This window comes from Macaca fascicularis, chromosome X (genome assembly GCF_037993035.2).
Source record: "Macaca fascicularis isolate 582-1 chromosome X, T2T-MFA8v1.1".
In the NCBI taxonomy this organism is placed as follows: domain Eukaryota; kingdom Metazoa; phylum Chordata; class Mammalia; order Primates; family Cercopithecidae; genus Macaca; species Macaca fascicularis.
Window position 1 is genome coordinate 141,621,854 of NC_088395.1, and position 13,024 is coordinate 141,634,877.

Here is a 13,024-nt window from a genome sequence, read left to right on the forward strand (position 1 = left end):
TTTTATTTTCTAAATAACTAGCTGAAGGAAGAATGAAGAAAGTTCCAAATGTTTAGGAAACACCGACTGTGGCCAATCATTGTGTCAGGCATGCTCACATGTGCGCATTTAATCCTCACAGTAGCCCTAAGAAGTAGGAATTATAATCCTCATTTTATACATTTGGAAACAGGCTTAGAACGGTCTCCTGGTGGAAAAAATATCTGAAGACGTCCATTTCAAAAAAGCAAACATTGGCCATTTCTGAGTGATTTGGTGACAAAGTTTTCTTTATTGTCTAAATTTAACATAAAACATGTCATTTTCATTACAAAGTACAATTTTATGGAATACTAAATAAACATATATAAATAAGCCTTGGCCAACATTATAAACCAGGATCTGACATAGATATAAATCCATGACTTCCAACTTCCCTTGACGTCACATTATCTTCTCTTAAGAGATAGTCACTTTGGCTAATAGGGAAAACAAGACCAGTAACATCAGAAAGCAATTTCCATCTGGCCTGGTTCTGACTGGGGTCATCACTCTAAGCCATATGCCTTACTTTGCTCTGACACTTCAGGATGTTCCCTTCTGGTATCAGCTGTGCACCAAAGCTAAAAGTTCACAAGGTTCTCCTTGCCATTCTCAATAAATCAGTTTTGCAAAATCTCCAGGCCTTCTTGCAGAGTATTCAGGCATATAGGGTTGTACTTGATCAGCCATAAAGATGGGGCTCCCTTTAGGTCCTGCAGCAGTATGGCAACAGTTTGAAAGCCTCCACACAGTCCACATAATAATGAAAGTCAGAAAAAGACCATTCACCACTTATCTGTGCTTTCTACAAAAACAAAACAAAACAAAACAGATACCTGGATGAGGGCCGAGACTGCCTCCCTCATCATTTCATTGTATGTCTATGTTGAAACAGTCAGCAAGAGGAGAGATATCAAGTGCTTGCAAGGTCCCTAGGTCTGTCCTTACATTCAGACCTTTCCTTGCTACTTGTAATTCCTTGACAGAGACACTGTGGTAGTGGGTACTCAGGAGAGAAGCAATGAGAATGGGACAATTCTCTCAGGGCAAACATTGAATCCTCTCTTTCTATTACAGAGTAAAGTTCCCTGAGTCCTGGCCTCGATTGTTCATGTAGATAGAATGGTAGCTATTGAAATTGTCCCTAGTTTAGTAATTCTCTCTGAGCTCCCTTAAGAGGGCCCAAGTACTCTTTCCATTTCTCTTGACAAAGAATAAAGAATGAGACTAAGAGCCTTGACCATCATATGTCTGTTGAGCACTTGATACTTGAAAAATTTAGATGACTGGGGGTGTGGAAGTTTTGAATAACCAGATATATACATATAGATAGATAGCTAAAGGTATTTCATCACTACATTTTCATTTTTTTATTTATAAAATACTCCTTATGTATCACTCTTGTGCTAGGCACAGAAGATGCAATGCTGAATAAGACAATCAGCTTAGATTCCTTTTTGTGAAGTGTAACATGTACCCTTCCCAAATGTTCTATTAATGACAGATTCCTATCATTGGGTGCCTCATAATTTTGTATTATTCCATCACTTCTAAAGTCAAGGTCTACATGGTAATTTTCCTCAGTCTGAAGACAGTAGACATGCTTCCCTTCTTCTGTGGAGTTTCTGGTGTCTAAGAAGGCTTGATCGCCTACTAAAGTTTCTCTTGCATATGCTACATGTATAAGGCTGCTCACCTGTGTGAGTTCTCTGGTGTTTAATAAGGTGGGAGTTCTGAATGAATCTTTTTCCACATTCATCACATTTAAAGGGCTTCTCTCCTGTGTGAATTCTTTGGTGTGTGTGTAGATTTGTGTTATGACTAAAGCTTTTCCCACACCATGAGCATCTATATGGTTTTATTCCTTGATGGGTCATGAAGTGCTTATTAAGATCTGAACTCCATCTAAACCTCTTGTCACATTGTTGACATTTATAGGGTTTCTCTCCAGTGTGAATTCTCTGGTGTTTAATAAGATCAGAGCTAACTCTGAAGCTTTTCCCACATTCCTGACATTTAAAAGGTTTCTCCCCTGTGGGGCCTTTCCCATGAAGATCCATAAGTTTTGGAACCTCTTGTTTACAAGTTGCAAGTTTCTTTCTTTTCTTCCTTGGAAAAGCTCGATGCCATTTCTGTACACTGTGTGTATCACCAGGATTTTCCCTGCCCATTGTTTTCTGGGCAATTTTCATTCTGGTCTTTTTTGATACTTTGCATCCTGATGTTTGTATTTCTGATGTAGAAACAGATATAGGATGATCATTTCCAGTGTCATTTTTTAGCTTTAACCCTGTCAGAATAAACAGAATAATCAGCCATCTGTGTCCCAGTGCAAGAAAGCTACATAAATGGAGGGAAAAGTCAATGATGATTGCTTTAAAAGAAATACAGGAACAAGTGATTTCTGGTCCAGTCTGGACAAAATGCATAGACCCATTTCTCCTTGATCCTCCCTGATAGGCACAACAATAAACCCATTAAGTAATATGAGATAACTAAAAGAAAATTCTTAAAATGTTAAGAAAAAGACAAACTGGTTTGGGACCCCACAACAAGAAAAATAACATAGCAGGGTGGCTTATATCCCCACACCCAACAGAAGAAGGCAATTATCAACAGAAGCCTGCCTGGGTAGGCTTATTGTTTCCTGAATGTAAAAAGAAGTGCAAATAAAGCCTTGTTGATTGAACTCTGGATAAAACAGAATATGTGACTAACACCAATGTGCAGTTCGTCTTGGGCAAACATACATGATTATATAACTTTAGCACTGGAGCTGCTGGAAAGGTAAAAGCTAAATGGAGTTTCTGCTCTTCTTTACGTTTTCCATGAACTAATGACAACTTCAGAAGACTAGTAGGATTGTGTACTTTGTAGTTCAGATGGCTACATTTTTGAGCATTAACTTGCAGCATATTTCACTATATTTGTAATTTTCTATTTATTACAACTGGACAGCTCCAAACTCTTATTACTATTTATTATCTTGTAGCTAGGTAATAGTTCACTTTTTGCTTAATTTCTGCAAGCCAATAAAAGAAAATGTATTTAAGTATCGAGATGTTCAAAGGAAAGAGTAAAAAGTATTCATGGGGAAAAAGCTCTGTTTAACACATGTTTTATTGGATTGCATTATTAGCTGATTTCACTCACTTTATATTTGCAAAATAATTGACATTTCTAATATTTATTGAAATTGCTTAATTTGCACACCCTGTACTCTACACACAAAAATGTATCAAATATAAGAATGAAGTTAAAATTGTGACTGATTCACTTTAGCAGCGTGAATTGCCCAGCTTTTTGAAGATACAAGCTATAATATTTGTACTTCCCTATGTCTGTGCCATAAATGCTTGAAAACATTAAAGTTTTCTGGTTTTATCTTTTATATCAAAATAATCAGTGTAAACCTTGGTTGGTCCCTGAGTTCACTGATATTTGAGGTAATGGGGACCTGTAGACATTCTGACTAGATTTACTACCATGTGCCTTTGCCTACTTCTCTTTGATATAGCAAAATATTTAATTGAGAAATCACTTTATGTTACCATGGTGGATTTCCACTGTGCTATAGCCGTTTTCCTTTGGATTCCCATCAGTGGTGCTGCTCAGTGGCTTGCATATAGACTTGCTATGAAGAAATGCAGAGGCAGCCCATGCTGCCCTGTTTCAAAGTTGAACTCTTTAAGCCCTTGAGAGTGGGCTTCACCCACTATTGCAGAGGCATTTTGCATTTGTCTGTAGCAAGAAATTCACCTTCTCAGGCCAGGCGCGGTGGCTCATGCCTGTAATCCCAGCACTTTGGGAGGCTAAGGCAGGCGATCACTTGAGGTCAGGAGTTCGAGACCAGCCAAGCCAACATGGTGAAACCATGTCTCTAATAAAAATACAAAAATTAGCCAGACGTGGTGGCACACACCTGTAGTCCCAGCTACTCAGGATGCTGAGGCAGGAAAATTGCTCGAGCCTAAGAGGTGGAGGTAGGAGTGAGCCAAGATTGCATCACTGCACTCCAGCCTGGGTGACAGAGTGAGACTCTGACACACACACACACACACACACACACACACACACAGAAATTCACCTTCTCAAACCAGTAAAATACAGACTTAATTCATAAGGACTGGAGCTACACATTGATATGTATCACCTTAGAGCAAGAGCTATGTTCTAGGAACCAAATCACAATTTTCAGTCATGGAACAATATATCCCATGGCAGAAGACTTTACGTGTGATCTGCTCTACTTTCATGCAATAATTTAAACTTTGATTGCCCAGTAGTCCTTTAAGTTAACATTTCTGTCTACTGCTACTGGATTTTTGTTGCAAAAATATATTAATGACCCACATGAAACATACTAAGTGAATCATTATAAACAAAAGGGAAAAATGATTAAGAGAAAATTAAGTGACTATGTTACACCACTTATCCCAAACTAGAGAATAAGCCATTTCAAGCAACATCTTTGAAGAATCGTATGGTGTGAATTGGTTTGTATATGTTGGTATGTATTTATTCACACATTCATATACACTCAAGATACAGTTGGCCTAATTATAAATGGGTGCATTGGTAAAACTTACGAAGTGTCCTCATACTGAATTGTAATTTTCTCTTACCTGTAAAGTAAAATTTAGATCAATCCCATGTCTTTGTTAAATATATTTTTTACCAGTCCTAAATTTAGGGTTTATTTCTAACTAGATCAAAATAAATGTAAGTTGTGGAACTCATTTTGAATATGATGGATATGCTCTACATTTGAATTTCAAGAGGCAATAATACTATTGGAATTATGTGAATTCTAACTCATTTTAACAAAGCAACCTGACCTGCACAGGATCACTTGAATGTTATCTTTTTTAGGATTACACTAATATTCTTCTCACAAAAGGTCTATAAAATATTGTAGTTGGAAAAATAATTATATCAAAATGTTTGGAAATTAGAAACTTTTCCTTAACTTTTATTGATATTGACTTGAATTATTATTTTCTAAACTAAGAGCCATATGCCTACCTGTAAATCTTTCCACATATCATTTAAATTTTTGTTTGTATTGTTATTGTTGTTGATTTACAGATTAGTTATTAGTTTTTTGTAGAATAATGCCATTGATGTGCATGCTTTTATGTTTTTTACAAAAGGGTGTGTTTGGATGAAAGTTAAAAAAAAAAAGCTAAAATCTTCCACAGTCAAAACAAAATAATTCTACTTAGAATGCGGAAGTGTGACATGTATTTATAAAAAGCTCTCGAGGGGATCCTAATAATCCATTTATTTCCCACACATCATCAAGTTGAAAATCAATCAGCTGTTGGAACACTGGGACTCTCTCACAGGGGTGCATTTTCCATAAACAGAGGACATAACATATTACTTAACTTCTACACAAAGGGAAGGAAGAATCGTTACCTAGAGAGATGACAGTCTCATAGATATCCTGCATTACATCATTGTAGAGAGTCTTCTCAGGAGGATCCAATAATTGCCATTCTTCCTCAGAAAAATACACAGCCACATCTTCAAATGTCAACAAACTCTAAAGAAGAGAATGGGCTATAGTTTAGTACTTGCCACTTCAGAAGCTGTCCTACCACCCATTTCTGAATCACATGGTAGGCCAGGTGCTGAAGATGTTAACAGTACAAGATTTAGAGTAAAAGAGTGAGAAGGCAGAAAGGAAGGAGCAAAGAGGATCAGTAAATCACCTGGGAGGTGCCCAATTCCCACTGTGCCAAGCCTAGTTGCCTAGAGAATAACTGGGGCTAAAATGTCTCAAAGCACCTGCTGGACACTATGAGTCCTAGGCAGTAGGGACAAGCAGAGACAAGGCCACGGTCAAGTCACCTGAAAAAAGCCAGAAATAACAGCTCACCGGGGACTCAGGCAGGATGAGTTTAGATGCCATCTTTCAGTCTTTGGTTCTTTTCTGCTCAGAAAGGGCTAACATCTGTTGATCATGCACAGCTGTGTGTAGAAAATAGTCAGGGAAAATTTCTCTTTCCTATTTACAAACATCCCGAGCTGATTTCTAAAATACAGAACATCAGGATGCCCTCAGTAAAGATGGGTCACATTGACAAGTGTGTGTGTGGTGCCAAGAAGTGGCCATCTCATTGTAAATAAGAACCAAATATCAACCACTCATACAACCTGTTCCCCAGTTCATGAATTCTTTAGATTTCACAAAAGAAATTAATCAAAGGAAATCTATTCATTTTTCCTCTCATAACATAAGCTGGGCAAGAATTGAAGGTTTGAAAATGAAGGGCTCAGGTCCTCCAGCGTACAGTAGATAATGTGGGAGACTTTTGTTTTTTATTATTTTTTCCTAGTGCACAATTTTCATCACATTCTGCCACTGATAGCCCATGTCTGACCCCAATTTTTCCTACAACTTGTGAGGGGGAGGTGGCCCCACCTGTCCCTGTTCCGTCTTCTCCTCTCAAGTTTCAAAGGAGTAGAGTCTACAGTGTGAATAGCAGGGTTCTGTGGTTTGGATATTTCTGTCCCCCAGGCTGACCCCCACCTTCAACCACCATCGACCCACTATACTCCCACGTGGGAGATATTATAGCTGCTAGCATGGCTGGCCGCCTGGAAAATTCCCATGGCATTCTAGGTGAACTAATTACCATCACAGCTCCCAGGAGAAGACAATTATGATGAAGCTCCTCACCTCTTTCATATACAGGCTGGGTTTCTTTGTGAGTGTTCCAGCCCAGCTGTTCTTGTAGTACCCGGTATGTATTCCAATATTCTTTCTGGAACACACCCATTGGTTGGGGCTCTGCTGGCTTCCACTTGAAGCCTGGGGCCACTGCTGTTCCTCCCAAGAGCACTGCCTCCTTTCCCAGCTCATGGGCTGTGACCTAGAAATAATCCCCATCCTCATTAGCACAGAACTTACTTTTGGTTTTGGGGTGGTAGTGGAGGGAGGAACAAGAGCAGAGCCCAGATTTGGGGAGTGCATGACATTAGAGAAGTAATAAAAAGAATGAAGAGTGCCACTATGTTCTCATAAAGAACTATACTCAAAATCTGGGATAATTAGGATAAAATAGAAAAAGCTGTGACTACTGCAGATCCCCACCCCTCAACCCAGTGGCCCCCACCCCGATGCACAGAGCCCTGGCTCCAGCCACTAGCAAAGTTGGGTGGGCAGCCTGTTCCCCTGCTGGGTAACTTTCACTGGTTTGCTTTCTTGACTTGGATCCTTGTTTTAGTGAATTTTTATCTTTTGGTTTTCTGTAAAAGAAAAGGAATTGAGTAAAAAAAGCTTTCCTGTTAGCCAGTTTCCAATCATCCAGGAAAGAATTTCACAGGGAATGAAGATGGATGGAAGAATAAATGGGGGGAAGAGTTGGGCTCCAATCTCTCTTCACATGATTTGGTAGTAATAAGACACCAAAAATATGCCCTGCCCTGGATTTTTCAAGGTAGGCTCCTGAAAAAAGGAAGTGTGCTGCCATCTTCCAAGGGCAAACCTTGGTTTCCCACTCACCAGCAGGGCCAATGACAAGCCACTAAGTGAGGGCAATGCAGGTTCTTTCCTCCCAGCCCAGAGATGTGTGTTCCTGCTACAGAAGATACTACCCCTCAGCATCCTGATTCCCTCCACTTCTCTCTTGGCAATTGTCTTCTTTCCATATCCTTGTTTCCTTTTTTTCTTTCCATTTTGTTCTCTTTCTTTGCAGTCTCCCCAGAGCCGCTTGATTCATACTTCTGTTTGGTAACCTCTCTCTCCTTTGGTCTCTGTAAGTGCTGCCTATCTTGTGGATCTTCTCCCCTTTCCCAACTCTTTCTTGCCCTTTATTTCTCTGTTTCTAAGAACTCAACTCTTTTCTCCTTGCCCATGCCAGACTAGGCCCACCACCATCAACTCACCCTGGCCCTAGAGAAGACAAAATGCATTTATTTCCTCTAAGACCAGGAAAGGTTGTGCTAGGAATTTTGAAACCTGTGGACTGACTATTGCTGCATGTATGTCATTTTAGATCCTTGCTAGCTGTCCTAAATGAGCAACAGAAGAGGAACTTAATCTAGTTCTCTGATAACTCTTCCATTCTGATAAATTCACTTTTATCCTACTTCATTGTACATGTAGGGAATCTTTCTTCTTACCTCATTCTTTGTTCCATCAGGCTCCCTCTGCAAGAATTCCACCAGGACCAGAGCCTGTTTGACATTCTGTGGATGATGCTTCTGCACCCAGTTCTGGGTCTCCTTGGGCAGAATGCTCAGGAACTGCTCTAACACCAGCATTTCCAAGATCTGCTCTTTTGAGTGGATCTCTGGCCTCAGCCACTGATGGCATAATTTCTGAAGTTGGCTGATGGTCTCAAGCGGTCCAGTTGCTTCATGATAACGGAAGCTCCAGAAGTGCCTGCAAGCGCTCTCAGGACCAAGACTCTCTATGTTTGCGCTGTATTTCTTACTCTGACTGAAGTTCTCATTCACAGACCCACTAGTCTCCCACATAGCCCCCATCTGGGGGTTTGAGCATGAATCCGCCTTCAGCTCTCTCATCGTCATTTGCTCTAGGAACAGTTTTACTCTTGTGTGTGACACTGACACCCACCTGGTACCACCTTTGACAAATGAGGGTGCATCAGGTTTGGTACCAAATCAATGAATTGTTCTTCCCAAGAGCACTGAGGGAGAGCAGAAGAAAAGTACATGTCAAGAAGAAAACCACATGACACATATTTACTTGCTATTTATTGTAAGAGGAAAATGAAGAGAGAAGTTCCTGTCTGGCTTCTCCTCTAAAATCAACTGTCAAGAATTGGAACATTCATGATGTTAGATTACTCAGAAGGTAAGTTTCTCTCCTTTTCTTTGTTTTTCAACTTTGAAACAAAGCATAGCTAAGAGAAGACAAATGCCAATCAATCAATGTATTTCCTGTTTTTTTTTTTTTTTTTTTTAACAGTTGAGGAAAGATTGGTGGGTGAGAAAACTGGCACCAATTGGCCAAAATGAACTTTGAGATTATCCAATACTTAATCTGTGGGTTTCCTGTCCTATATTGGCAAATAGGGCCTATTTGAGTTTCTCGAAACTTTAACAGATCATCCCAATCATTTTTCTTTAGTCAGAGGAAAAATAGTTTCTATACCCCTTCATCTCACTTAGACTGAAGACTTTACTAAATGGAACTCTTAATATTTCCTTTTATACTGTATCAATGCTGGTAGGAGAACTGAGACAGCAAGATCAGAGTAGAAGTAACTAGAGAAAAAGTAAGCAAATGTCCCCCCGCTAAGCAAGCAGATCATCAACATTTGATGTGGCAAGGTGTAGTACTTCTTTGAAAGACTTATAAAGGGCACTGCACAGGTTTGTACTTGTGTATTAAATCTTTTGTTTACTTTAACTGGAAAACTTTACAGATGGCCTTCCTTTACACATATACAAATGTCAGGTGGTTAAAAACAAAAACGAAAGAGAGATGGTGATGATTAAGGTTCTTCATAGACGGGAAGGGTCCTAGTAATGGCAACCTTTCTCCTGACTTAACATGTCCTCAAAACTGATTTTCCCGAGGTGATCCAGAAGAAATAGCAACAAAATTCTTTCAAGGATGCCACAGGTATTCAAAATAATGGTTGGCTCCTTGCTGACCATTCAGGCTCAGGAGGTACAGGAACACTTCGTGTGTGTGTGTGTGTGTGTGTGTGTGTGTGTGTGTGTGTGTGTGTGTATGTCAGCAGAAGCCATCGTCTTTAATGTTGAAATGACTCTTTCTTTAGTGTTATGTTCATAAGCCATCAAAAATCAGGAAGTTTCGCTGGGTGTGGTGGTAGACATTACTGCCCCAAATCCCCATCCCTGATTCACTACAACTTCTAGATCAACCACAGGGTTGCCCACAAGAACTCTGAACGTGGGCAGCCTTTGAGTGTGATTCACTAGCATCCCTGGGTTATATTTGTACATCCGGTAGAAAGAAGTTGCTTCCGTAGGTAAGAAGTGGCTGTAGGAGCCCGCGGTCAGGCGGCCTCGCTGTGGACAAGTCCCACCAGCTCTCCAGCCGATCTGCCGCCTGTCAGTGGCGCCACTGCCTACTGAAAAATACTGTATCACGTCCCCCACCCCCATTCCTCGCTACACAGCAGACCCAAAGGCTGCAACTGGCAGGAGCGGCCGGTATTTCTCAGGGGATCGCCAGTCAAATCTAAAGAGAAAATCAGCTTCTCGGTTACCTTCAGTCAGCTCTGGCTTCCCCGGAGGCCACTTTCCTCTTCCTCCGCTCGACTGCGCCTCTGTGGCCACGCCTCCCTGCTCTGGGTAGCAAAGCTCTCCGCTGCTGCGCGAATGTCAGGAAAGCGCGGGATGCCTGGCGAGTGAAGCTCCAAGATTTGGGGAGTCTTGGAATATCAGTTCCCTCATTCGATCCCTCCACCTCTCGAAGACCTGACTCCGACTCACTCTTCCAGGGTCGAGGTCTGTGGACCTGAACCGGAATCAACCAGAAAATGAAAGATGCATTTCCGGTGGCTTTGTGACAGCTACGCCCAGCCATCCCCCTCCCTCTACCTGCGGAGTCTCAGCCTAGCCAAGTTAGGAACTGTCCCGGGGGTGCTTTCCATCCTAGAAGAACCAACCTCCTGCTCCAGTTAGGTCCTGGGTGCAAGAAAGAGTTAATGCTACCGGGTCTCTAGCCCTGCTGGAAGCCTAGAGAAGCCCCTCAAATGGCTCTTCCCTGGGAGCCATGTAGCTTAGAGACTCCTGGTGCCAAGGTCTCCTATCCCTGATTTGCCAGGTATTGTGCATCCAGATTGTTCCTGCTGGCTTCCCGGAGGCTGGCAGCCCATTCTACTAGGAGCCTCACCCAGTAAGGGTTGCCACCGCAAAGGTCTAGGGGCCACAGAAGAGTGGCTCACAAAGTCAGAACCACTTCAGCACTCTTGTGGGCAGAGCTGTGTACTGGGCCTTCCTGAGTCTCAGCCAGAGAGAGCTCCAGCTGTAGTCACTAGACTTATCAAAAGCCTCCTTGAATAAAAGGCAATTTGGTCCTGGTCAAGCCTCTTGTTAGATCAGAAACAACAGCCCCCTATATTTTCAAAACCATATTCTAGTTATCAGACACATGCTCCCCAACGGTTATCTCGTTTTACTCTTGTTAGGTAGATTTTAACCTTTTGAGATAGGTCCCATTTATACTTCTCTTTGACATATAAATAATTTGAAATGGTATCACATGACTTCACCTACTACTTCATGTTCAGGGTCACATAGATTACCGGTGGCAGATTTTAGCCAGGACTTTAGGTATCCTGTTGTCATATCCTGTCATTTTTCTACTACATTATGCTTTCCCTGGAGGACAGAAATCTTGCTTCCATCTTTATCTCCTGCAGTGCTTAACATAGTTCTCTGGGTAAAGTAAGTATTTCATATTTACAGAATCATCTTTCTAAAAAGCCGAATATCTTGGGTTGTCCGTATTCTCCAAGTTTTCAGTATTTACCAAGAGTTGAGCCATTTGGACAAAAATTGCCAATGTGAATCTAACAGGAGAAACTGGGTGTAGCTTAGTTTTACAATGGGGATGAAACTGACATATTTTGGAAGCCAGTGTGAAAACCAACTCAGACAAGCCAAAGAGATGTCTGCATGTCCAGGAGGAAAATAAAAAGCACCTGTCTGACTTTTTATATATAAATGCAGATGACACTAAGTTAAAGTCAATCATCATTCAAAATCGAAGCTCCCCGAAGGTATGTAAAAGGACACAGTGCATTATCTATGATATATAAACTTAGTAAAAATGTTTGGTTCACCAGAGCATTGTCTTCAGAATGGTTCTTTCAAAACTATATTCCACAAGTCAGGCATTTTCAACATAATATTTTATAACTCAATGAAGAGGAAGTCAGGGCACTGTGACTTCTGTATAATTCCCAGACTTACATTTCAATGAATCACTAACCAGTGAGGATGGTCAGATAAAAGTCATTTTCTTTCCCCTAAACACTTCAACCTTGATTCACCCAATAAATCAAGGTGTGATCTTGAGCTGCAAACAACTTTATAGGTGGAAGCAACTTAAAGAGAATATTGTAATTTTGGATAAGGTCATGATGAGCAAGATAAAGAAGGAAAAAGAGTTTCCGAAATTAAACCTACAACCCAAGAACGCGTGATTTTTAAGTGAGCAAAGTTGAGATAGAGTAAAACAAACAACTATAGCAAATACCTAAGATGTCTTTACAGAAAGGAATCTGAAAATGATGAAGGCTTAACCAGTAAACGTTTTTCGTGGTCTGGAAACTGGAAGACTGACATCAGGGTGCCAGCATGGTTGTTGGATTTATGGTAAGGGTCTTCTTCCTAGTCATGTCTTCACAAGGCCTTTTCATGGTGCATATATGCAAAGAGACAGACTGAGATCTGATGTCTTTTCTTATGTTTTCCATAAGGACATTAATCCCATCATGGAGGCTCCATACTAATGACCCCATCTAAACCTGATTACCTGCCAAAGGCCCCACCTCCAAATACCATCACATTGGGGATTACAGATTCCACCTAGGAGTTTTGGGTGTACACATTCAGCCAATAGCAGCATACAGGAGGAAAAATATAGATCAATTTTTGAGAAATATGGAAAACTGGAAACCAACTTAGAAGAAGATGGGATATAAATGAGAATGAAGAAAAGGGTTACCTGCCCCCCACCCTCAACTTTTTTTTTTTTTTTTTTTTTTTTTGAGACGGAGTCTCGCTCTGTCGCCCAGGCTGGAGTGCAGTGGCCGGATCTCAGCTCACTGCAAGCTCCGCCTCCCGGGTTCACGCCATTCTCCGGCCTCAGCCTCCCGAGTAGCTGGGACTACAGGCGCCCGCCACCTCGCCCGGCTAGTTTTTTGTATTTCTTAATAGAGACGGGGTTTCACCGTGTTAGCCAGGATGGTTTCGATCTCCTGACCTCGTGATCCGCCCGTCTCGGCCTCCCAAAGTGCTGGGATTACAGGCTTGAGCCACCGCG

The 13,024-nt window shown here is 41.2% G+C and overlaps 1 protein-coding gene across 23 annotated transcripts in view; it reads right to left on the reverse strand.

The window, feature by feature from the left end:
- Positions 1-251: 251 nt before the first annotated feature.
- The window catches only part of ZNF75D (zinc finger protein 75D), a 43,472-nt gene continuing 30,699 nt past the window's right edge, over positions 252-13,024 (reverse strand). For 4 of the 23 annotated variants that reach the window (XR_012430177.1, XM_074029791.1, XM_074029790.1 and 1 more), the window contains 5 exons: positions 10,239-10,489; positions 8,155-8,684; positions 6,710-6,902; positions 5,443-5,569; positions 252-2,311 (listed from right to left, as the gene is read on the reverse strand). Coding sequence is in view for 19 of the 23 variants with exons in the window: in XM_074029791.1 (XP_073885892.1) it covers positions 1,602-2,311; positions 5,443-5,569; positions 6,710-6,902; positions 8,155-8,219 (1,095 nt within the window). In the remaining 4 variants the exon portion in view is untranslated. Of the gene's footprint in view, positions 2,312-3,572; positions 3,902-4,508; positions 4,647-5,442; positions 5,570-5,905; positions 6,062-6,709; positions 7,128-7,534; positions 7,624-8,154; positions 8,685-10,238; positions 10,490-13,024 lie in introns of those variants that run through there. The other 19 variants (XM_074029793.1, XM_015444090.3, XM_074029794.1 and 16 more) reach the window with 13 other exon arrangements.